General features: G+C 48.7%; 1 protein-coding gene across 14 annotated transcripts in view; it reads right to left on the bottom strand.

Moving 5' to 3' along the window:
• The window catches only part of LOC105478352 (golgi brefeldin A resistant guanine nucleotide exchange factor 1), a 139,470-nt gene continuing 115,718 nt past the window's right edge, over nucleotides 1-23,752 (bottom strand). For 4 of the 14 annotated variants that reach the window (XM_071069216.1, XM_071069214.1, XM_071069210.1 and 1 more), the window contains 30 exons: nucleotides 23,449-23,617; nucleotides 22,484-22,695; nucleotides 21,755-21,853; nucleotides 20,962-21,156; nucleotides 20,536-20,725; nucleotides 19,811-19,951; nucleotides 19,409-19,497; nucleotides 17,297-17,499; nucleotides 16,427-16,550; nucleotides 15,646-15,771; nucleotides 15,300-15,382; nucleotides 14,399-14,635; nucleotides 14,021-14,114; nucleotides 13,465-13,641; nucleotides 13,078-13,142; nucleotides 12,869-12,992; nucleotides 12,607-12,678; nucleotides 12,374-12,468; nucleotides 11,992-12,145; nucleotides 7,256-7,481; nucleotides 6,426-6,586; nucleotides 6,058-6,298; nucleotides 5,718-5,923; nucleotides 3,444-3,594; nucleotides 3,227-3,357; nucleotides 2,924-3,025; nucleotides 2,545-2,658; nucleotides 2,222-2,402; nucleotides 1,652-1,780; nucleotides 1-843 (listed from right to left, as the gene is read on the bottom strand). In XM_071069216.1, the coding sequence (XP_070925317.1) occupies nucleotides 563-843; nucleotides 1,652-1,780; nucleotides 2,222-2,402; nucleotides 2,545-2,658; nucleotides 2,924-3,025; nucleotides 3,227-3,357; nucleotides 3,444-3,594; nucleotides 5,718-5,923; nucleotides 6,058-6,298; nucleotides 6,426-6,586; nucleotides 7,256-7,481; nucleotides 11,992-12,145; nucleotides 12,374-12,468; nucleotides 12,607-12,678; nucleotides 12,869-12,992; nucleotides 13,078-13,142; nucleotides 13,465-13,641; nucleotides 14,021-14,114; nucleotides 14,399-14,635; nucleotides 15,300-15,382; nucleotides 15,646-15,771; nucleotides 16,427-16,550; nucleotides 17,297-17,499; nucleotides 19,409-19,497; nucleotides 19,811-19,951; nucleotides 20,536-20,725; nucleotides 20,962-21,156; nucleotides 21,755-21,853; nucleotides 22,484-22,695; nucleotides 23,449-23,617 (4,572 nt within the window). In that variant the 3' untranslated portion in view covers nucleotides 1-562. Of the gene's footprint in view, nucleotides 844-1,651; nucleotides 1,781-2,221; nucleotides 2,403-2,544; nucleotides 2,659-2,888; nucleotides 3,026-3,148; nucleotides 3,358-3,443; nucleotides 3,595-5,717; nucleotides 5,924-6,057; nucleotides 6,299-6,425; nucleotides 6,587-7,255; nucleotides 7,482-11,991; nucleotides 12,146-12,373; nucleotides 12,469-12,606; nucleotides 12,679-12,868; nucleotides 12,993-13,077; nucleotides 13,143-13,464; nucleotides 13,642-14,020; nucleotides 14,115-14,398; nucleotides 14,636-15,299; nucleotides 15,383-15,645; nucleotides 15,772-16,426; nucleotides 16,551-17,296; nucleotides 17,500-19,408; nucleotides 19,498-19,810; nucleotides 19,952-20,535; nucleotides 20,726-20,961; nucleotides 21,157-21,754; nucleotides 21,854-22,483; nucleotides 22,696-23,448; nucleotides 23,618-23,752 lie in introns of those variants that run through there. The other 10 variants (XM_071069217.1, XM_071069215.1, XM_071069211.1 and 7 more) reach the window with 6 other exon arrangements.

The raw sequence follows: 23,752 nt of genomic DNA on the forward strand, positions 1-23,752 counted from the left end.
TGCTGGTACTAAGACATTTATTATATCATAAAAAGTCCATTGTTGTTCTGTTTTTCCATATGTACATGCTCCTGTGGGCAGTCCCCCACCCAGCCCCTCCCTGCCTACCCTCCATGGTGCCAGTCAACTCTCCAAACTGACCAACTAATTAGTAAAAGAGGAAGAACTGGAGGAGGTGGCCCAGGGCTAATGGGAGTGGAAAACAAAGTGCAGAGTGGTTGGGCTTAGTTCTCAATGCCTGACCGTGGGCAGGCACTGCAGGGCTGGCACACGGATGCCTCTCCCAGAGCTGCCAGGCTGGAGGCAGAGGCTGCAGATGACAGCTGAGTGCACTCCCAGGCTGAACCTCCAGGAATGGAGCACAGAGGAGGAAAAAGGTCCCACAGCTGATTGGGGGTCTTAGCTGGGGCTATCAAACGTTCTCTTTTTCAGGTCCCCATCCAAGTGGCAGCAACAGCAGCTCTGACTTGGCCTGAAGAGCCTGTGGCCCACAGCACAGCCAGAAGTGGGGTCAAGGAAAGCCTGGTGGGAAGCACTGGTCCTGATCTCTGAGTGACCTGCCTTAGTTGACCTCAGAGGTGGGTATGGGATCTGTGGGGCGGGGTGTGGCCAGGAGGGGCACTGGTGAGGTGGCCTCGATGAGCGCAGGGTTGAGGATGATGGGCAGAGTCATGGGTGGCACGCCCACCTGCAGTGGGGAAGCCAGGGGCTGCAGGATCAGTGGGGGCTGAGCCAGAGGTGGAGGCCCATCGGGGGTGGGGCTCAGCCTGCTGGGGCTTGAGGCTACTGGTGATCCTGGGGAGCTGCTGCTGGCGGCTCGGGGGCCCTCGGGCTTCTCAAAGTCTGTAGGGAAAGCAAGGTGGCTATAGTCAGATTCCCTTATTGGCACAAGACAACTCTCACATTGCCCAGCTGGCTGCTTATAGAATCTTTGTTCCTCCTTGTTCCTGTAAACAACACGCCCCGCCCTCCACCAGCCTAAAAAGTTGGGAGTCTCCCCTCAAAACTCATTTCAATGTTCAGCTACCTTATATCTACCTTCTACCACCTTTGCAAGGCTACTTTTTTTTTTTTTTTTTTTTTTTTGGTGCAACAGGGTCTCACTCTGTCACCCAGGCTGGAGTGCAGTGGCACGATCTCAGCTCACTGCAACCTCTGCCTCCCGGGTTCAAGCGATCCTTCCACCTCAGCCTCCCCAGTAGCTGGGATTATAGGTGTGCACCACCACGCCCAGCTAAGTTTTGTATTTTTTTGGTACAGGCGGGGTTTCACCATGTTGGCCAGGCTGGTTTCAAACTCCTGACCTCAGGTGATCTGCCCTCCTCAGCCTCCCAAAGTGCTGAGATTACAGGTATGAGCCACTGCACCTGGCCTTCAGGTTACTCTCTACTCAAATCTCTGAAAGGAAACCTCTGAAAATTCATTCCAAGTCCCTGATCCAGCTTTCTCTTCCCAAGCCTGAAGATTGCATAGTTCTCATAGCTTATGGTTCTGCCATTTGTCATGGGAAGAGCGGCAACAGGACTCTCTAGTGGCCTCCTTCCCTCGGCTCACAGCCCCTGCTCAGCAGCATTCCCATGCCCCCTTGGGCCTCCTCTTAGGCCCCCTGCTTGCTACTCAGTGCCTATCAGGCTAGCCCAGAGAGACTCACCACAGGCCCCCAGCTCAGATGGAATCTCTGGGGGAGGTGGATGTCCAGGTGTCCTGGTATCACCAGCAGCAGAAGTCAGGTGGGCTGAGGCGAGAGGCTTTGGGCCATGAGGCTCCATGGGCATGGGGTCTGGAGATGGTAGAGAATCGAAATGGCACTTCTTAGTGCTTTCTTTCCAGCAGAGCCCTAGCTACCCAATAGCCTTTCTACCCACCCAGGGCACAGACAATAAATTCAGCTTTGGGGACTCTCTGGTTTTTTTGAAACAGAATCTCGTTCTGTCGCTCAGGCTGTGATCTCGGCTCACTGAAACCTCCACTTCCCGGGTCCAAGCGATTCTCCTGTTTCAGCTTCCTGAGTAGCTGGGACTACAGGCACCCACCATCACACCTGGCTAATTTTTGTATTTTTCATAGACATGGGGTTTCACTATGTTGGTCAGGCTGGTCTCGAATTCCTGCCCTCAGGTGATCCACCCACCTCGGCCTCCCAAAGTGCTGGGATTACAGGTGTGAGCTATTGCGCCCAGGCAGGGGACTCTTTTTGATAAAGCTGGGCTGAGCCCCCTACCCTGGATGACGGTCTGCTTGAAGAGTTCATCTCGTAGGTGAGGCAGAAAACAGTCAATGCGCTCCCAGGTGATCTCCCAGAGGGCTGAGGGGCCACCTCCCCGTGCATCTGCACTGTGGAAAATCTCCGCTGTGTCCATCACCAGAAGCATGTTCTTCAGAGACTCAGGGATCGCCTCTGACTGCAGGTGGCAGTGGGACCATGAGAATAGGAAAGAGGGCATGGGAGAGTATGGTAAAAGGAGGTAGCTACCAAGGGGGAAAGGGCAAGTCCTTCCAGCAGGTGGGACAGGAGGCAGGCAGCCGAGCTGAGGTGGAACATACCAGTAAGTCGCTGGAGCCTGCGTGCATGTACTTGTCCATGAAGTCCAAGATGGTGAGCCAGAGGGCCGCAAAGGTAGAGAGCGACAGCAGTGGAGACAGGTGCTGCAGGAAGACCTACGGCCCACCAGCCCCCTTCAGCTGAGGGGACTGTAGGAGCCTCTGGACCCCTCTCTGAGGCTGAGAATCTTAGATCAGAGATAGAGGAATCTCTGATCTAAGATTCAGAATCCTCTCGGGTCCCCAGGTCCGGCCTAGTGTCCATAGCTGGGGGGTTGTGAGCACCTACAATGAATCTTAGGTCCTGCCAGAAGCCCTGGTTTCCCTCCTTGCGAAAAGGCAGGTATGGGAGAGAGGGTGGGTGTAGGGTGGTGAGCAGTACCTTAGAGAGCAGTGTGGAAGCCCTCATCCGGGTCTCCTCCATCCCGCCCACATCTGCAGGGCTGATGTTCTCCAAGAGCTTCGTAAGTAGAGGAAACAGCACCTGGTGGGGGTAAATGTGCAATGTCTCCCTATGTGGGTCAGCTAGGCAGCCTTGCCCCAAGGAAGCCAGGAACTGGATGGGCACAGAGCAGAAGGGAAGGTATGATGCAGGCTGAAGACTCACATTAGGGGCTCTTCAGGCTGCCTGGCTTTCCTTTTCTTAGGATCTGAACTTTATCTTAAGACCAGTAGGAAGTCCCACCTTGTTAAAACAGGACTCCCATTCCAGGGCATCTAGCTTTTGCAGATCATGTACAAGTAGTGCTCGCTGCAGATAGGTCAATGCCTGCATCCGTACCTGGCGCCGGGCATCGCAGCACAGGCAGGCAATACCTGAGAGCAAGAGCAGGGTCAGGATCCTTCAGGCATCTTGATCCTGATGCTCCCCAAACTCCCTACCTCTGCCCCTCCTGGTTTACCCTGCAGTAAAGGGCACCAGCAGTGGGCCCAGAGGGTGCGAGAATCAGCTTCGATCTTCTGGCCATCTGTCTCCAGGTGGCGTTGCTCCTCCGCCCATGAGCTGTAGATAGAGGCTGCCCGCGTGTGCAGGGTGTGCATCAGGTCTAGCAACTAGGATCACAGGAGGGGGCAGGACATGAGTGGGGTTAGGTCTGGTGGATGCCTTTCCCCCTTCCCACTCACTGTCCCTGACTGAGTCCTCAAGGTGACCCTAGCACCAATCATGCCATACCTCACCCACTTGCTACTCTTTCCCTTGACTTGACTTCCTGGTTGTTCCAGTCCTTGCAAAGGACTCTCCAAGTCAGAGATTTCTCCTGAGAGAGAAAGACTTAGGAGGTGTGTGGACTGAGTATTTCACAATCCTGATTCACAGTGAGAAAGATACTTTCTTTTCAATTGTATTTCACACCTGCTGATGACAGAGACAGCCTCATGTTGTTAATTTAATTTTATGTTTTGAGGCAGGGTCTCACTCTGTCACCCAGGCTGGAGTGCAGTGGCACAATCACAGCTCACTGCAGCCTCAAACCCACGGGCTCAGGTGATCCTCCCACCTCAGCCTTGTCAGTAGCTGGAACTACAGCTGTGCGCTGCCACGGCCAGCTCATTTTTTGTATTTTTGTAGAGATGGGGTTTTGCCATGTTGCCCAGGATGATCTTGAACTCCTGGGCTCAAGCAATAGTCCTCCCAAAGTTTTGGGATTATAGGTATGATTATACCATGCCTGGCCCAATTTTATTTCTTATGTTTTGAGACAGGGTCTTGCTCTGTGCAAGGCTGGAGTGCACGGCACCGTCATGGTTCACTGCCTCCTGGATCTCCTAGGCTCAAGAAATCCTCCCACCTACTCAGCCTCCCCAGTAGCTGAGACTACAATGTGTGCCACCATGCCCAGATAATTTTTGCATTTTAATTTTTGTAGAGACAGGGTCTCACAATTTTTCCCAGGGTGGTCTTGAACTCCTGACCTCAACTGATCCTCCTGCCTCAGCCTCCCAAAGTGCTGGAATTATAGGTGTGACCCACTGTACCTGGCTGTTAATTTCATTTTTAAAAGAGAAAACCTCAGGCTCAGAGGCTTTGATGGGCAATAGTGTCTGGCCAGATTTAATACATTTTTACTTTTATCATTTTTCTTTTCTTTTCTTTTTTTGAGACAGAGTCTTGCTCTGTCGCCCAGGCTGGAGTGCAGTGGCGCAATCTTGGCTCACTGAAAGCTCTGCCTCCCGGGTTCATGCCATTCTCCTGCCTCGGCCTCCCGAGTAGCTGGGACTACAGGTGCCCGCCACCACGCCTGGTTAATTTTTTGTATTTTTAGTAGAGGCGGGGTTTCACCGTGTTAGCCAGGATGGTGTCGATCTCCTGACCTTGTGATCCACCCACCTCGTCCTCCCAAAGTGCTGGGATTACAGGTGTGAGCCACTGTGCCCAGCCACTTTTGTCATGTTTTTATGGTTATTCTTTTAAGGCAATTGGTTCTCCATCAATTTAGTGATATATACTCTGCTCACAGAATTAATTTTATATGCCTTTGAATAGATACAGGATAACTCTGGAAGGATAGACAAGAAACTGGTGACAGTGGTTGCTTCTAGTGAGGGGAACTCAGCAGCTGGGGACAAGAATGGATTGGAAACTTTTATCAGTTTACCCTTTTGTATATTTTGAACCTACTTAAAAAATAAGTAAACCTTAGTTTAAAAATAAATTTAAAGGCCAGGTGTGGTGGCTCACACCTGTAATCCCAGCACTTTGGGAGGGCGAGGCGGGTGGATCATGAGGTCAGGAGATCAAGACCATACTGGCTAACATGGTGAAACCCCATTTCTACTAAAAATACAAAAAATTAGCCAGGCATGGTGGCACGTGCCTATAGTCCCAGCTACTCGGGAGGCTGAGGCAGGAGAATCGCTTGAACCTGGGAGGCAGAGGTTGCAGTGAGCCAAGATCACACCACTGCACTCCAGCCTAGGTGATAGAGCGAGACTCCATCATAAAATTAATAAAATAAAAAATAAAATAAAATAAAAACAAACAAATAAATAAATAAATTTAAGCAAATAAAGACTTACAGGTAAGGTTTTAGGTAAGGGAATATTGTTAAGATGGTGGCCCAGGGCCTGGGCTGGCACACATGGGCCCTTCCCCTCAGCCCTGGCTTTCCCTGGCCGCCCCAGTCTCCCAGTATCAGGTGCAGGGGAGGAGAGGAAGTAAAGGGTGCCATACTTACGTCCTGACTGACCTGTAAAGACACCGTATGGTAGCTGGCAGGCACGCCTTCATCCTCATCATCATCACTCTGCCCACCCCGAGAGGCATGTTGGCTGGAGGTTCGAGGCCGACGAAGCATTGATCCCTCTTTGGATTTCTTCTTGAAGCGGTTCCCTTTGCTGTCATATTTGTGACTCTTGCCACGTTTCTCCTGGCACTTGCATCCTGAGCAGAGCCAGACTCAGGTCACATTTCCATGTCTATATAGGCATAGATACCCTGTCTTTTCTCCCCTCTCGGCCTCTCGCCTGCATAATAGCATGGCTACTCCCCAGCTGCCCCCTCATCAGCTGACCCACCGCCATTCAGACTGGCCTCCACAAAGATCCGGAGAGTCTTGACACAGAGCTCAAAGTTGTCAGGTGTGATGTGGGCAGCATCACGGACAATGAAGGACAGCGATTCCACACACTTAAGCAGAGACTTAGTGTCGTGTGGCCCCAAATCCAGTCCCACTGTTAGGCTGTATTGATTGATCAGGGGTGAAGGGCCTGGGCGGCTGGGCCCTGGCTTGGAGTTATCAATGTCATCCTTCCCGACCTGTAAAGTACACAGAGGAGCTGGGGACCCAGGCTTGGCCCCTATGTGAATGTCCTTGCAGAGGACCAGGAATTCTTCCCACAGGTCAAGCAGGGGAGACTCAATTGCTGCCCATATCATCACTCACCACTAACCAACCACTGTTGACCACATCGGCATCTGTGGCTGATCGGTGTATCTTGCCCGGCCTGGCATGGTCAGTGTAGACCTCTGAGTCAGAAGTGTACCCTCGATCCAGGCTCACATCATTTTGATGGTAGGATGGGAGCTCACTGTCTGACTGGGCCCCTACAGTAGGCAGGGAGAAGGGCAGAGTCAGGGTGGGGATGGGGCACTGGGATGAGGGAAAAATCAGGCTCTCAGAAAAAAGATGCTGAGGCCTGGCCTCCCCTCTCTCTGGCATGATTTAATTTCTGTCACCAAAGGGTCAAAGGATGGCCAGAAGAGCTTCTCTGTTGACCAAATAAGGTGGCAGGCTAATCTGGGCTCCTGATGGCATCTAGTGGCAGCTATAGCACCACTCTAGGGAGTGGTGGCAAGGACAAATAGGCAATGCAGAAGGCTGTGAAGCCAGGCTTTCTACTGTCCTGAGGACTGTTTTCCCAGTTTCTGGGATTTAGTGATGTATCGATTTAGTGATATAAAGTCTGCTCAGAATTCTGGGAAAACAGTCCTCAGGACAGCTCAGAAACAGAAACTGGGAAACAGTCCTCGGGACAACTCAGTCCTCAGGACAGTAGAAAGCCTGGCTTCATAGCCGTCTGCATTGCTTATTTGCCCTCATGCTATTTAACTTATGGGTACTGGCCAGCAGGCACTGGAAGCTCTGGAAGCAATGGCAGAAGCCAGGGCTGTTTAATCTGCTGCACGTAGTAACCTGTGTTTTGTTTTCCTGTCCCAACTCCTGGGGTGTAACTGTTTATCTGCCAGCCTGAGTCTCCCTGGGAAAGGGCTTACCAGCATCAGGTGCATCTGCCCTGGCTGTGGCCTGCAGAGTAGCTGGAGGCTTCACACCTGAGCCGATGCACTCCAGCAGCGTGAAGAGTGTGGCCCAGTCATCACCTGAGTGAATGTTGGCTGCGTTGGTCTTCAGGAGTTCATGGAGCCCATACGCAACCTGGTGGCTGACTCGGGATAGCACACTGGGCTTCATCAGTAGCAAAATGCGCAGGGAGAGCAGTACCTGGAGTGGGGTTAGGGTAGGAAGTGGGGAGTGGGCACACAGCTTTCTGTCTAGTTTTCTTCCCCATCAGTCTCCTTAGGTCAGTGAAGACAGTTTGGCTAGGACCCAATTTAGGATACTGCTCTGGTCTTTTCTTTTTGTCAAATAGAAATACATTAATTATATTATTTGAGACAGGGTCTTGGTCTGTCTCCCAGGCTAGAGCACAGTAGCACAATCACACCTCACTGCAACCTGAAACTCCTGGGCTCAAGTGATCCTCCTGCCTCAGTCGCTAGAGTAGCTGGGACTACAGGTGTGTGTGACCACACCTGGCTAATTTTTTTTTCCTTTTTGGAGAGATGGGGTCTCGCTATGTTGCCCAGGCTGGCCTTGAACTCCCAGGCTCAAGTGATCTTCCTGTCTTGGCTTCCTGCAGTGCTGGGATTATAGGCATGAGCCACTGTACCCAGCCTCAAATAGAAATTTTTATTGAGAAAATTATAGGTTAATATGCAGTTGTAAAGAAATAATACAAAAAGGTCCCTTACACACTTTGCCCAGTTTATCCCAATGGTAACATTATGTAAAACTATAGTATATCATAATCAAGATACTATCTGATCTTACTCAGATTTCCTGTTTTACTTGCATTTTTGTGTGTATTAATTTCTCTATAATTTTATTACCTGTGTAGGTTTATGTCTCCACTACATAACAACATACTGAACAGTTCCACCACAACAGTATCCCTCATGTTGCCTTTTTCTTTTTTTATAGACAGGTTTTGCTCTGTCACCCAGGCTGGAGTGCAGTGGTATGATCATAGCTCACAGCAGCCTCAAACTCCCGGGCACAAGTGATCCTCCTGTGTCAGCTTCCTGAGTAGCTGGAACTACAGGCATGCACCACCATGGCCAACTCATGTTGCCCTTTTATAACTATACCCACCTCTTCCTTCCTCTCCCCATCCCTAACCCTTAGCAATCTGTATTCAAATTCTTTTTTTTTTTTTTGAGATGGAGTCTTAACTCTGTCACCCAGGCTAGAGTGCAGGCAGGATCTTGGCTCACTGCAACCTCTGCTTCTCGTGTTCAAGTGATTCTCCTGCCTCAGCCTCTCAAGTAGATGGGATTACTGGTGCGAGCCACCACACCTGGCTAATTTTTGTATTTTTAGTAGAGATGTTGGCTAGGCTGGTCTCGAACTCATGACCTCAAGTGATTCACCAGCCTCAGTTTCCGAAAGTGCTGGGATTACAAGTGTGAGCCACTGCACCTGGCCTGTCTTCAAATTCTAAAGTTCTGTCATTTCAAAAATGTTATATAAGTGGAATTATATATTCTATAACCTTTTTAGATTGGCTCTTCTTTCACTCAGCATAGTTCCCAGGAGATGTCTGTTGCTTTAAATCGCTGAATAGTATTCCATGGTATGTATGTACCACAGTTTATTCACCTATTGAAAGTCATCTGGGCCGATTCCAGTTTTTGGCTATTACAACTAAAGCTTCTATAAACATTCATGTACAGGTTTTTATGAGAAAGTAAAATTTCACTTTTCTGGGATAAATGCCCAAGGGTACCATTGCTGGGTTGTATGGTAATTACATGTTTCATTTTATAAGAAACTGCCAGCAGAGTAGCTGTACCATTTTACATTCCCACGCAGCAATTTTTGAATGTTCCAATTTCTCCACAGCCTTTCAGCATTTGGTAATGTCACTACTTTTTATTTCAGCCATTCTGAAAAGTGGGTAGTGATGTCTCATTGTGGTTTTATTTTTTTCAGATGGAGTCTTGCTCTGTCACTCAGGCTGGAGTGCAGTGGCATGAATGATCTCAGCTCACTGCAACCTCTGCCTCCTGGGTTCGAGTGATCCTCCCACCTCAGCCTCCTCAGTAGGTGGGACTACAGGAGTGCGTGACCACGCCCAGCTAATTTTTGTATTTATTGGTAGAGACATGGTTTCACCATGTTGGCCAGGCTGGTCTCAAACTCCTTACTTCAGGTGATCCACCCACCTCAGCCTCCCAAAGTGCTGGGATTATAGGCAGGAGCCACTGCGCCCAGGCTCATTGTGGTTTTAGTTTGTAGTACTCTGATGGTTAATGATGCTATCTTCATTTCATGTGCCTATTTGCCCTCTGTATGTCTTCTTTGGCAAAACATCTGTTCCTATGTTTTGTCCATTTTCTATTAATAATTTGATTGGTTTTTCACTGTTGTGTTTTGAGAGTTTCTATATTATAGATACCTTTCTTCAAATATGTGATTTGCAAATATTTGCTCCTCATCTATAGCTTGTCTTTTCATCGTCTTCACATAGGCTTTCATAGAACAAAACTTTAAAAAATATTAATGTAGTCCAACTTATCAATTTTTCCTTTTCTAGATTGTGCTTTTAATGTCAAGTCTAAAAATTATTATTTTTTTTGAAAAAGAGTGCCCCCCTGGATCTGTTCCATCCAGACAGTGTTGAGGCAGGAAACAGATCCACGGGATTGCCAAACGTGCTAAAAATTATTTGCTTAGCTCTGGATCCTGAAGATTTTCTCCTGTTTCTGAAGTTTTAATAGCTTTATATTTAAATCTATGATCCATTGGAGTTAATTTACCTGTAAGGTATGAGTTTTAGGTCAAGGTTCATTTGCTTTTTCCTCCTATGGATTTCAATCACTCCACCACTTATTGAACAGGCTGTTCCTCCTCCACTGAATTGTTTTTACATCTTGGTCAAAAAATCCACTGAACATATTTGTGTTGAGCTTATTTCTGGGCTCTCTACTCTCTTCCATTGATCTACGTGTCTGTCCCTCCATCGACACCACATCATCTTGACTATGGTAGCTATACAGGAAGTCTTTTTTTCTTTTTTGAGACAGAGTTTCACTCTTGTTGCCCAGGCTGGAGTGCAATGGCGTGATCTTGGCTTACTACAACCTCTGCCTCCTGGGTTCAAACGATTCTCCTGCCTCAGCCTCCTGAGTAGCTGGGATTACAGGCATGCCCCACCATGCCTGGCTAATTTTGTATTTTTAGTAGAGACGGGGGTTCTCCATGTTGGCCAGGCTGGTCTCGAACTCCCAACCTCAGGTGATCGCCTGCCTTGGCCTCCCAAAGTGTTGGGATTACAGGCGTGAGCCACTGCGTCCAGGCGACAGTAAGTCTTTTTTTTTTCCTTTTTGAGATGCAGTATCACTCTGTCGCCCGGGCTGGAGTGTAGTGGCACAATCTCAGTTCACTGCAACTTCCGTCTCCCAGGTAAAAGCGATTCTCCTGCCTCAGCCTCCCGAGTAGCTGGGATTACAGGCTTGCATCACCATGCCCAGCTAATTTTTGTAGTTTTAGTAGAGATGGGGTTTCACCATGTTAGTCAGGCTGGTCTTGATCTCCTGACCTTGTGATCCACCCGCCTCGGCCTCCCAAAGTGGACAGTAAGTCTCAATACCAGAGTGATTCTTTTTTTTTTTTTTTTGAGACAGAATCTTGCTCTGTCGCCCAGCTGGAGTGCAGTGGTGTGATCTCAGCTCACTGCAACCTCCGCCTCCAGAGTTCAAGTGATTCTCCTGCCTCAGCCTCCCAAGTTGCTGGGATTACAGGTATGCACCACCACACCCCGCTAATTTTTGTGTTTTTAGTAGAGATGGGGTTTCACCACGTTAGCCAGGCTGGTCTCGAACTCCTGATCTTAAGTGATCTGCCTGCCTTGGCCTCCCACAGTGCTGAGATTACAGGCATGAAGCACTGCACCCGGCCCAGAGAAAATGATTCTTTCCACTTTATTCTTTCTAGCTATTCTAGAGTTTGTGCCTTTCCATCTAAATTTTAGAATAAGCTTACCTATGTCTACAAGAACCTTTCTGGGATTTTTATAGGAGTTATGTTGAATTTACAGAACAATTTGGGGAGAAGTGACAACTTTACTATGCTGAGCCTTCCAATCTACGAACATAGTATGCCTCTTCAATTATTTACATCTTGTTCAACTTATTTTGTAGTTTTGTAGTTTTCATCATACAAATCTTATACATGTTTTGTCAGCTATGTATTACTTCACTTTATTTGGAACACTTGTAAATGGTATTGTATTTTAAATTTCAGTTTCCATATTGTTCACTGTTAGCATGTAGATATATAATTACTTTTTGTGTATTGATATCACATCCTGTGACCTTGCTGAATCCACTTATTAGTTCTATGCTTGTTGTTTTTTATAGTTAAGCAAAGAGATCTCAGGTGGGTCATAAGCATGACAGGAAACCAGGTATAGAGCTGGGACTATTATAAGGCAGTAGCAGGCCAGTCCTACAAAGCAGATTCTTAGGAGGCTGAGGTGCAGAGCACAGGCTCCATGCCTGAGGCCATTTCAGGCTCACTCACAATGCCCCCTGCTAGATTGCACCAGCCCTGTGGTTGGTCACTGGGCTCATGCTATGGGGCACTAAATGTACTCTCTGTCTCAGGCTATATTCATAATTGACAACTGTGGCCACATACCTGCCCACTCTCCAAGATGCATTCTGCTTACCTGACCACTGATCTCTTCTCTCCGGAGCAGCCGAATGGCCAGGCGTAGCAACCCCACCACTGCCCGCTCCACAAGGAAGCAGAAATCTTGTGCCTGAACACAGAGGTGGTATAGATGGTCTCGAACAGTCTGCCACACACAGCCCACACGATCCCTGTGTAGATACAAAGGAATGAAGATAGTCTCAGCCAGAGAGGCCACTGGGCATTAGGTCCCCTAGGCCTTTCAGGACTCATTGATATTACACCCTAAGTAGACAGGAATGATGAGTAAGCTTTTCCCCTGCTGCCTACAGTTCCCCAGAGCCCACTCAGCCAGATGGCTTTCATCCCTTTGGCACAAGTTTAGCTTGGGGTCTGCCTAAAGACTACGCTCATCTTACCTGTTCTCCAACACAATCCTTAGTAGCATCTCTAGGCAGAAAGCAGCATCTTCCTCATCATATGTCTCTTCATCTGGTGTCACTGAGACCAGAGCCTGAAGGGGAACAGCAGCAGAAAAGTAGGCATGGAAAAGAAGCCAACCACTGGCCCTGTCCTGACAGAAATAATATTGTCCCTATCACCCCTCCCAGATTCAGCCAGTTGTTCCATGCTTCCTTTCTTCATCCTTTACCTTCATGAGCTCCTGTAGTGACTCCAGCTGGAGGAACTTGCTTTCTGTGATCATTTTTTCTGGGTCACATTGCTAGAGAGGGCAAAAGAGAGAGGGGGTCTTTGACAAGGGCTGAAGGGAACAGAATGTCCCCAAGAGCCAGGGAGAGGGCAGAGTCAGCCCTGGTTACAAATCTGGATGATTTATTCTTCAGTTCACTGGGTAGCATCTGTCTAATAGGAAAGTGTCTAGGCTTTCTCACCAGGGGTGGATGGGCAGTTACCTTTATACACTCTAAGGCCACTCTCTTGGCCTCTTGGTTTTCAGTGGATGGGCCCCGCACACTAGACTGCTCAGGCCCACTCAGTGTTAGCCAGCTCACAAAGCTCAGCACTGTTGACTCTCCTCTGTAGAAAAAGGGCATATGGCCTGGTGAGCCCCAAAGTTCTGACTCTCCCTCCCCAAGCCCCTGAGCCTCTGGTCTGCTCTTACCGGTTTGATGGTGTCTCTTCCCGCTGTAGAGAGATCTTGCCATTGGGATCCACAAAATCTTCTACCTGGAAAAGTAAGTCAAAATAATTTCTTTCTATATGTCCTTTGTATTTTGCCCCTGCCTCCACCCACCAAAGTACTCTGGATTTCCTCCTGTAGGCTTCTGCCCCTATATTATTGTTCCAATTGGTGATTGGCAATGGCATCTACTGGCCTTCTTTTACAGCTATCCCCTAAGATCTGTGTTCTTACGTTTGAGGCATTCCTGGTGAGCTGCGGCAGATCAGGCCCAGCATTACTCTCAACTACTTACTTCTACATACAGATAGCATACAATGTTGCAGCTCTTGCCTTGTTATTGCTGACTAGTCTCCTACTAAGAATTACCTCTACCATAGCCTTGGGCAGTAGTTGGGCTCGGAAGAGCTGCAGCATGGCCTCCATGATATTCTTCCAGCCCTCCCGCAGGATGTCACCATGACGATGGGCCAAATGGAATACTGTCTTGGCTGCAATATGGGCTTTAGGGTTGCTTCCAAATACACTGGGCAGATTCTCAATAGACTGGAAAAGAGGATGAGAAGAGACTTAAGGCCGAGCTAATGTCTAGAAAGGAAAATCTCTTAGGTCTCTGCCTATGATGGTTCCCTCAGGGTCCTTTTGTTGGCTCTGCTTCAATCCCCCATAATACTGGTGGGAGTGGGTTAACCTAGTTAAGGCCTTCCCCACTCCTATATCTCCTTTCCCATCCCCATTACATGAAGTAACACTAGTTTTATCCCAGAGTGTGCAAGCCAGAAATGGCCTAAGCTCTGGTATATTCAAGTAGGGGCAGTGAGGGAAGATGCTGAGGGCAACCAGGTCTGTTGATAAGGGTAGATCCATGGCTAAAAGAGAGGTCCTCCTTTGGAGCTCCAAGTACACAGTTCCTGCACCTGCTCACCTCACTGCTGAGAGCTGTGAATTTGCATAGAGAGATGATGAGATTGTCAAACACATCGCTGAGGCCATAGTGGGCGGAGATCATGGCGCACTTCCTGTAACGTTACCCCCATCCCAGAAACAGAGTCACTGGAAGGCCAAGCAGCCCTTCCAAGTCCCTGAGCTTGCATGGGGCTCTTCCTCAGTCAGTCCCAGGAAGAAACCTTTTAATCTTGTTTCTGTTTAAGACTGAGCTTACCCAAGCTTCAGCCTCCCTCCAAAAACTCAGGGGGAACCCCATTCTAATGAAGAGTAGGAGTCAGAGAGGCATGGAGAAAACCATGTTAGCTCACAGAGATGAGCCTGGGGGAGGTGAAGACCAAGGCCAAAGCTGGGCTACCTGAAGCCTGAGATGGCTTTCTGGATGATTGTCTCCTCAAGGCTTTTGTCAAAGACATAAGAGAGAGCAGCAATAGTGGGGCCCCAGGTCATGGTGAAGAGGTCAAGATCATAGCTGGCAGTAGGCACACGCAGGAATATGCCCTCAGGGGTGGCACCTCGATGAAGCAGCACATTCCACACATAGTTCTCCCGAACCAAGCCCGTCTGCTCCTCAGGCATTACAATTTCCTCATTCCTGTCAGGAGGTAAAGGAAGGAGCAGTTGCACTGCTTTGAACCTGACTGGTTCCAAACCAAGACTAGGAGTTCATCCATACTAGCACTCTCCACTGATGAGAGGTCATCAGAACTGCAGCTCAGTGGTCTGCTTTCCACCCACCAGTGGAAGCAGGGAGAAAGAAAGGAAGTGTCCCATAATCTCAAAGCCCGATCTGGAAGTGAGGCCTTCAGTTCTGTAGTAAGATCACACATTCTTACTGGGTGTGACAAAATGAACAATTCTATCTTTTCTGATTTACAGTAAAGAACTAACTGGCCCATTTCTGACCTGTAACCTGGGCCTAACACTCCAGTGCCCATCTTGGGTTCTTTACCAGCCAGAAAATGCATCTTGTAAGCTAGAGAGGAAAATGTACCTGTTTAAAGTTCAGAAAATGGGGCCATGATATCCTACTTAAAAGCAGCATTTTGGACCCTGGCTTAGAGTACTAGAGTCCCAGTACCATTCAGGCTTCTTTAAGGAAGAAACAAATTGGCAGAGAGGGGGCTGTCCAACTAAGTCCTGAGGCTAAATCCAGGGCACGTGAGTCACTGTAGTCTGACATGACTGTAAAAACTGGGAAAGGAAGAAACGTGCTTCTTCTTAACAGAGATACTGCACTATTCTCTATGTATACTCACTTGATGGCATGGTACATGTCCTCCAGGATGTCTTGCTCAAAGTCCTTGCCTCCATTCACACCTTTTAGATTTTTGCGAAACTCCTAGAGACAGGCCAGTAAGTTTTTTCCCGTGTCAATACTGAAGCCCCACTCAAGGGACTACTGGGTTTTTAGTAAATAGGACTCAGGAAAAAGTAAGTGAAAAAACCCACTTCCCCACCCCAGTCCCTTTTCTAGGTTGGCCAGCCCTTCCTGATTCCTTGAACAGAACCCCACCCATCATGCCCACTGGAAATCCTATGTCATTCCTGCTACCTCCAAAGCTGTGCTGGGTCTTCTTTGCCTTGACTGGGACCCAAGCTTACCTCCAGGGTCATGGGTGCATTCTGTTTACGAACATTGTGGTTGTGCTGGTCAGTATTAAGCATGATGACAGCATAAGCCAGGGAAAAGCAGGCATCGCTATTGGCAAATGGGGAGCCATTACAATTCTGAAAAAGCAAAGATCCCGCCTGTGTCAATGCCCTTCTCTGGCCAATTAAACCCTCACTACCAACCCACTGGTCAGTGCTAGTGCAAAGGGGAGGTACTGTCCAGAAAGTAGCCAGCCTCTTGCCAACTCCTTAACAGAAGCTGATCTCCTCGTGGAAAGGTCACTAATTTTGCTCTCTGCCTTTTTTAAGAGACAGCAGGCTGGGTGTGGTGGTTTATGCCTGTAATCCCAGTACTCTGGGAGGCCAAGGTGGGCAGATCACGCGAGGTCAGGAGTTCGAGACCAGTCTGACTAACATGGCAAAACCCCATCTCTACTAAAAATACAGAAATTAGCCAGGCTTGGTGGCAGGTGCCTGAAATCCCAGCTACTCGGGAGGCTGAGGCAGGAGAACTACTTGAACCCAGGGGGCAGAGGTTGCAGTGAGCTGAGACTACGCTACCACACTCCAGCCTGGGTAACAGAGCAAGATTCTGTCTCCAAAAAAAAAGAGACTGCAGTGAGCTAAGACTGCACTACTACACTCCAGCCTGGGTGACAGAGCAAGACTCTGTCTCCAAAAAAAAAAAAAAAAAAGAGATAGCAGCTGGATTCTTCAGCCCTCAGTCAAACTGACCTCGATCCTGGGCTCAGCCCCTGACACTCAAACTCACCATCCAACGCTCCGTGAATGCCTCCAGCAACCTCTGGATGACTGGTGCTTCCCCAGGCAAACGGAAGGCTTCCAGGTAGAGGCGGAGAGCTTCGTCCAGTCGCAGACCCTGAAAACTGAAGGTACTATAGGGAAAGAAAGGAAGAAGAGGCTGAAAATGTGTAAGCTGCACATGTCAGGCTCTTTTAGTCACTGTCCTCCTAACCTACTCTTACTCGAAGAGAGGAGGCTGAGGTATCTAGCAAAGGGGCAGTATTTCCTGTTCATCCTTAACACAACCCCTAGCCTTAATACTTTTCACATCCACAGGCTCTTGCCTAGAACCCTCACCCCCTGGAACCCTGCTCTACCCCTTTGCAATGGACTCCATGCAGAATGGAAGGGCTCCCCAAACTATCTCGTTGGAGTCCCTTTCAGGTCCAACAGATATAAATGATGGGAAGAGGAAGAACATTGGCCAGGGTCTCCAGAAGAAATTTATGGAGACTGCTTTGAGGTATGGATGTTCTGTCCCTTTAATCCAATCACTAACCTTGTCCCACCCTTTTTTTTTTTTTTTTGAGCCAAGGTCTCACTCTATCACCCAGACTGGAGTGCAGTGGCATGATCACAGCTCACTGTAGCCTGGAACTCCCAGACTCAAGTGATCTTCCTGCCTCAGCCTCCTGAACAGCTGGGACTACAGGCGTGTGCCACCATGCCCAGCTAATTTTTGTATTTTTTGTAGAGACAGGGTTTCACCATGTTGCCCAGGCTGGTCTTGAACTCCTGAGCTCGAGTGATCTGCCTCCCTTAGCCTTCCAAAGTGTCAGGATTACAGGCGTGAGCCACCGTACCTGGCTATATCCCACATTTCTTACAGCTTCCTCACCTCACAAAGCTCTCCAACAGGTCAATGTTTTTGCGGTCACTCACAAACTCTCCAATCATTTTCTTGTCCAACCGAGGGTTCTCTCGGAGCCACTGAGCAACCTCTGTGTTGTCCATTGGGATGGTGAGGAGGCCTTTTTCTTGCAGAAACTGAATCCCCTTCTTTGGTTTCTGATTGAACTGCTCTGTGCCAGTGATTAGCAGCTGCGTGAGAAAAACTAGAGCTACAGAAGCTACTTTGCCTCTAAATTAGACAAGGCCAGCCTGGAGTCCACCATAGCCCACCCACAGTTGGTCAGCTAAAAAGCTCCTAGGATGTGGTTCTTCGTGACTACAGAACTAAGGCTAGATCATAGCGGCCTTAGCTTTCCCCCATCTTCATGTCTAAGTGAATTGGCTTACGAGCTTTTTTACTCCTTTCCTGAGTGCTCAAGAAACATAAAACAGTTCCTCTCCTCGGCTGGGCGCGGTGGCTCAAGCCTGTAATCCCAGCACTTTGGGAGGCCGAGACGGGCGGATCACGAGGTCAGGAGATCGAGACCATCCTGGCTAACACAGTGAAACCCCGTCTCTACTAAAAAATACAAAAAACTAGCCGGGCGAGGTGGCGGGCGCCTGTAGTCCCAGCTACTCGGGAGGCTGAGGCAGGAGAATGGCGTAAACCCGGGAGGCGGAGCTTGCAGTGAGCCGAGATCCGGCCACTGCGCTCCAGCCTGGGCGACAGAGCAAGACTCTGTCTCAAAAAAAAAAAAAAAAAAAAAAACAGTTCCTCTCCTCTAACTTAGGATAGGGGAAAAAGCAGAAGAAAGAAACTAGGTAATTCTTCTCTCCAGTTTTATATCCATCCCTTACATTTGTTGACAGCCAGCCTCTTGTTTTTAGCCTGGCTTGGCTTCTTTGGTTGCCTAGCTTAATGCCGTGGGTTTGAAGGACAAAGTGGACTAACCGTGGAGGCAACTCATCTTTATGTATGTCCAGTCACGGCCATGCACTCAAGGGCACACATGAACCACAGTCATTTAAGCTGGCAATAAAGAAAGGGTTAGGTTTTTTTTCCTTTTTCCGAGATGGAGTTTCACTCTGTTGCCCAGGCTGGAGTGCAGTGGCGCGATCTCAGCTCACTGTAACCTCCGCCTTCCAGGTTCAACTGATTCTCCTGCCTCAGTCTCCCAAGTAGCTGGGATTACAGGCTTGCACCACCATGCCCGGCTAATTTTTGTATTTTTAGTAGAGATGGGGTTTCACCATGTTGGCCAGGCTGGTCTCAAACTCCTGACCTCAGGTGATCCGCCTGCCTCGATCTCCCAAAGTGCTGGGATTACAGGCGCGAGCCACCGTGCCTGGCCAGAAAGGGTTAGGTTTTCTTTGTGTTAAGAAACGCAAAGTACAGGCCACGTGCGGTGGCTCACGCCTGTAATCCCAGCACTTTGGGAGGCCGAGGCAGGTGGATCACGAGGTCAGGAGATGGAGACCATCCTGGCTAATATGGTGAAACCCTGTCTCTATTAAAAATACAAAAAATTAGCTGGGCGTGGTGGCACACACTTGTAGTCCTAGCTACTTGGGAGGCTGAGGCAGGAGAATTGCTTGAACCTGGGAGGTGGAAGCTGCAGTGAGCTGAGATCGCACCACTGCACTCCAGCCTAGACAACAGAGAGAGACTCCGTCTGGAAAAAAAAAAAAAAAAAAAACCCAAAGTACAAACAGTGATTTGAACATTGCTATTCGAACCTTACTAAAGCACCAGAATAAATATCAATTCCCCTTTATTGCCAACCATCATGCTAGGGCTGGAGATGACCAGTAACCTTCAATGACCCACAGGACACCAACTCTCAAGACTCCTGTCACTGCCACTAGTGACACTTGGTTCTCAATTGGTATAGCATTTGCCCAGGGCCATACACAGGGTATGCTCAACTACATAGCTTAGGAGTAAGGGAAGGGCTTCAAATGGGAGTTGCTGAAGTCCCAACAAGCCCAAAGACTGGCCTCAGGAAGCTGCACAATGAGGTGCTAGACTCTCCTTCATCTTCACCCTCTGAGATGGAAACCCTACAACAATGGACACCCAGAAAGAGGTGGACGGAGGCTGGGGAATATATGTATGTACCTTCTTTTTGTTTTTAATTTCAATTAGTTCCCGTGGATCTGGCAGGAGACAGGAAAATCGAGGTGGCTTCCGGGCAAACTTTTTGTCAGCTAGGAGTAGGAAGAAGAGAGGGGAAAAATCTGTAAGACCTTTTTTTACCCAGATAGGGACTTTTGGAAGGTCACCAATATACTCCCTAGTTTCAAGGAGGAGCCTCAGAAATCTTGTCCTCACCAGTCTTCCACTTCCCTAGAAGTCCTATCAACTAAGGGTCCATATGTTTGCTTCCCTCTCTCTGAGTCTGAAGGCAAGGCGAGCTACCAAGGCTTGCTTAGTTACTATCCTAGGTGTCTGCTCCCTCCCTCTGCTCTCCACCAGGCCCTCCAGGTGAGGAGCTTAGGGTCATGGACACCCAGTACCCACCCCCAGAGTCACCAGCCTCCTCCAGATCACTGCATCCTGGTTTCCCATGTTCTGGTGGCAGCCGCCCTCCACCTGGCAGATGCAGGCCTGGGATGTCTGAGGCCATGCCTACAGCTTTCCCATCGCTGGCTGCTCTCTCAGCTGGTAAGAGAGAAGAAGATACGCGAAGACTTACAGGGTATGAAGCCAAGCAGAGCTGCAGGAGAGGTCAAATCCAAAGCCCAGAAGACCTGCATGGTTCCCGCACAGGGCGCCAGCCCCGACCAGGACAAACCCAAGCCAAAACAAGTAGTCCCTGTCCCAGCCAAGGATTAGATTCTCTAATTTAATGAAGAGATTACCCAGTCATTTTCCCTGATCTTCTGCAACCTCAAATTTCAAGGGGGGAGCTAGAGAAGACTAATTAGAGTGGAGGCAGATATTGGGGATGAGGGACGGTGGGGCCTGGAGCTTTCAGAGACAGAAATCCTATATTCTTTAATATCTGTTCTCTTGTCATAAAGAAAAATAGTTCTGTAAAAAACTAAAGTGGGGAGAAGGAAAAAGGGAGAAGGCTATGAGTTCTGCTAATCTGCCTGACTGGCCTGTGATTTAAACCGCCAAAGCCCAGAAACAGAATTGGGAGCATCCCAGGGGAAGTGATCTAAGGACAGGAGAAAGGACTCACAGTAGAGAAGGGATAAGCATATAACCCTGGGTTCATCAAAGAAAAAAATGCCTCTCACTATTGCTAGCTTCTCGGGTGCCATCTACTATCTCACAGCTTGGTCTGGCTGTCTCCTTCTTCTCTTGCTGGGTGATGCTGTTGAGGACTTTGGCCTGGCAGTGGGCCTCGGTGCTGTCAATCACTGTCAATAGGGCATCAAGAGATAGTAGGTGTGTTGTATAGAGTTGACCAGACACAGGGAAGGCATTCTGGAAGGTAAACAGATCCATTAGACTCATAGTTAGGAGAACACTTTACACTTTGATCATTTTCTAAAAATTTCCAAAACCTCTTCTAACTTGTACATTGCCTTTAGAAAACACCTTTCTTCTTTCGGTTTCCCAGCTCTCAAGTGTTCCCCTCTCTGTATGTAGCATCCTCACTACCACCAGGGAGATTTCCTTTATAATGCTTTTTCTAGAGGCCAGTTAATAGTGTTCAGCACCTTGGACAGCAGCTTTGTGAGGTCCTCAAAGAGGTTGGAACAGTAGTAGTCACAATCATAGTTGATGTAGAGCTCTGTGACAAAGCTGGGGATGCGCCAGAGCTGCACAATGGCCTCCAGTGCCATCTCCTTCATCTCGTAAGGCATCTTGGGGTTCTCCACAGTGATGATCTCCATAAGCTTTTTGATGTACATCTGGCAATAACCCAGTAATTGCCATTTGGGTGGGGAAAGGATTCAAGATAGGAAGAGAAAAAATTAGACAGGAAAAACATTAAACAGGATGCAGAAGCCTGGCCGAGAGGCATGTATTAAGAGACACCCAAAGGTATTCCATCCCCTAAATATATCTCTTCTTTGGCCTCCATGTTGGGGGATAAGGCCTGGCTCTCTACCATATACCTGGTTCCAGAAAAGTTGCCTCTTGCCCTTTTGTGCTCTCTATGTGAACATGACCTGGTCCTATTTAGAGTTCCTTTTAGCAATTTAGTGACAATGCTGGCTTGACTTACCTGCTTGTGTTGCAGAGTAACTGCTGGGCAGAAGAGCTGTTCCCACTCATGGTGAGGTTACCTGGCAGTTCTCATATTTGGGGTCAGCCAGTTTCCTTTAGTCTCCTTTTAACTTTTCCGCAAGAGGCCAGCTGATTGAACCTAACTCCGGAGGCTAAAAGCACTCTCCTATAGGAAGTCCCTAAATCCTACCTCTGTAGCATGATAGAGCTGGCCCCACTGAAGATGCCATATATTTCCTTATTTTTTTTCCCCTTTTCTTCCCACGTCAAGAAACTCACCTCCATTTGGAACTTGAGGTGTTCCCGCATGCTCTCAAACAGTAGGAAGCATACTCGCAGGGAAGCAGCATAAAGGTTCAGTCGCTCTATGCTGAGTAGCTGGAGATCAGAGTAGGGTAGGCCATGAGTTTCGTTGTTTTGTTTTGTTTTTGAGGCAGAGTTTCACTCTGTCGCCCACGCTGGAGTGCGGTGGCGCGATCTTAGCTCACTGCAACCTCTGCCTCCTGGGTTCAAGATATTCTCCTTCCTCAGTCTCCCTAGTAGCTGGGATTACAGGCACACGTCACCACGCCCAGCTAATTTGGTATTTTTAGTAGAGACTGGGTTTTACCACTTTGGTCAGGCTGGTCTCGATCTCCTGACCTCGTGATCCCCCTGCCTTTGCTTCCAAAGTGCTGGGATTACAGATGTGAGCCACTGTGCCCAGCCCGGCTGTGAGGTTTCTGAAGCTGACTATGGCTCAACCAAGAGAGGCAGGAGAGGCAAACTGAGTGAAGGTGTCACTGAGGTCCAGTGTTTCCAGGGAACTCTACATCTAGCCATTCCTATATTTCTCTCTGGCTGCCAGAGTCCCTGGGGAACTACTGAAACCCTCTTACTAAAACTACAGGCCAACTGGGAGGGAGATGCTTTCCTAGGTCCTATACTCTTTGCGTAATCAGCCAGACCTCCCTGTGTTCCCCTGGCCCTTGAAAGAGGCTCTGAGACCCTCTAGCAATCTTGTCTTACCTGGAATAAATGACGGCACATCTCATCCTTGATGAGGCCCAGGAGGGTCTGGCACTGGGCTACAGGGGCTGACTCAAGGGCCACTGTCAGCAAATGCAGTCCCATGTGAATCATAACCTCTGAGTTATGGCGGTCGTGTGGATTGGTGAGGGAGATGAGGAATCGGAAGAGCTCGCGGATGCAGGGAAGACCATAGGGGACCAAAGCTGTGCCTGGGGAAGGCCAGGAGGAGAGTGAGACTGCTATAAAACAACTAGTCCGCTGGCTTTGCCTAGCCTGCTCTGCATTACACAAGGCAATTTAAGGTAAGTGATTCTCTTTGAGGAAAAGGGCTAGGCATGATGGCTCATGCCTGTAATCCTAGTGCTTTGGTAGGCTAAGATGGGAGGATTGTTTGAGGCCAGGAGTTTGAGACCAGCCCAGGCAACATAGAGAGACCTCATCTCTACAAAAGATTTTTTAAAAGGAGCCAAGCTCAGTGGTACATGCCTGTAGTCTCAAATACTTGGGAGGCTGAGGTGGGAGGATTGCTTGAACCCAGGAAGTTGAGGTTACAGTGAGCTGTGATTGTGCCACTGCAGCACTCCAGCCTGGGCAACAGGGGGGAAAAAAAAAAAAAAAAAGGAAAAGGATTTTTTTTCCCCCTGGGGAGGTGAGGGAACTAGTCTACTTCTGGAGGAAATCAGAATTGATGATCCTACCTTTCTGTTAAAAGTCCTAAACTTTTTATTCTTCCTTCTTGCTTTCTATCGCCCCTCAAACTTCCTTCCTATAGTATAAGTTAGGGAAGGGCTCCATCCATGCCAACAGTCTTATGGCTTCACTCCATTTCCTGACTAGAAAATAGCCTAGAACTTGGAGCAACAGGCAGTAGTCCAGTATCTTGGTCTAAGATGGTCTAGGCTCAGGCAGCTTAGTAGGTAGGATGGGGGAGGTGAACTGGCAGAGCCTGCCAGAGTACCCACCTTCTTTCTGGGAGGACTGTGTAAAGCGCACGCCCCGGGGATTGACGTAATCCATGTCATGGACAGAGGCAGAGTCAGAGTGGTCAGCAGGGGATGTGCACTCCTCTAACACTTCAGGGATGGACTCCACAGATGCTGACTGGGACTTTTCCACATGGGTCCCTTCCTGCTATGACCAGTAGCAGGGAGATATGGGAAGAGGGATGAGGCAAGGGCAACTTGGAACTTACTCCCCTGAAGTACCTGTCTTCCAGGCTGTCTCTAATGGGCTACAGATATAGGGCCAGCTCAGTGGTTTATGAAT

The sequence above is a fragment of the Macaca nemestrina genome, chromosome 9 (assembly GCF_043159975.1).
Source record: "Macaca nemestrina isolate mMacNem1 chromosome 9, mMacNem.hap1, whole genome shotgun sequence".
In the NCBI taxonomy this organism is placed as follows: domain Eukaryota; kingdom Metazoa; phylum Chordata; class Mammalia; order Primates; family Cercopithecidae; genus Macaca; species Macaca nemestrina.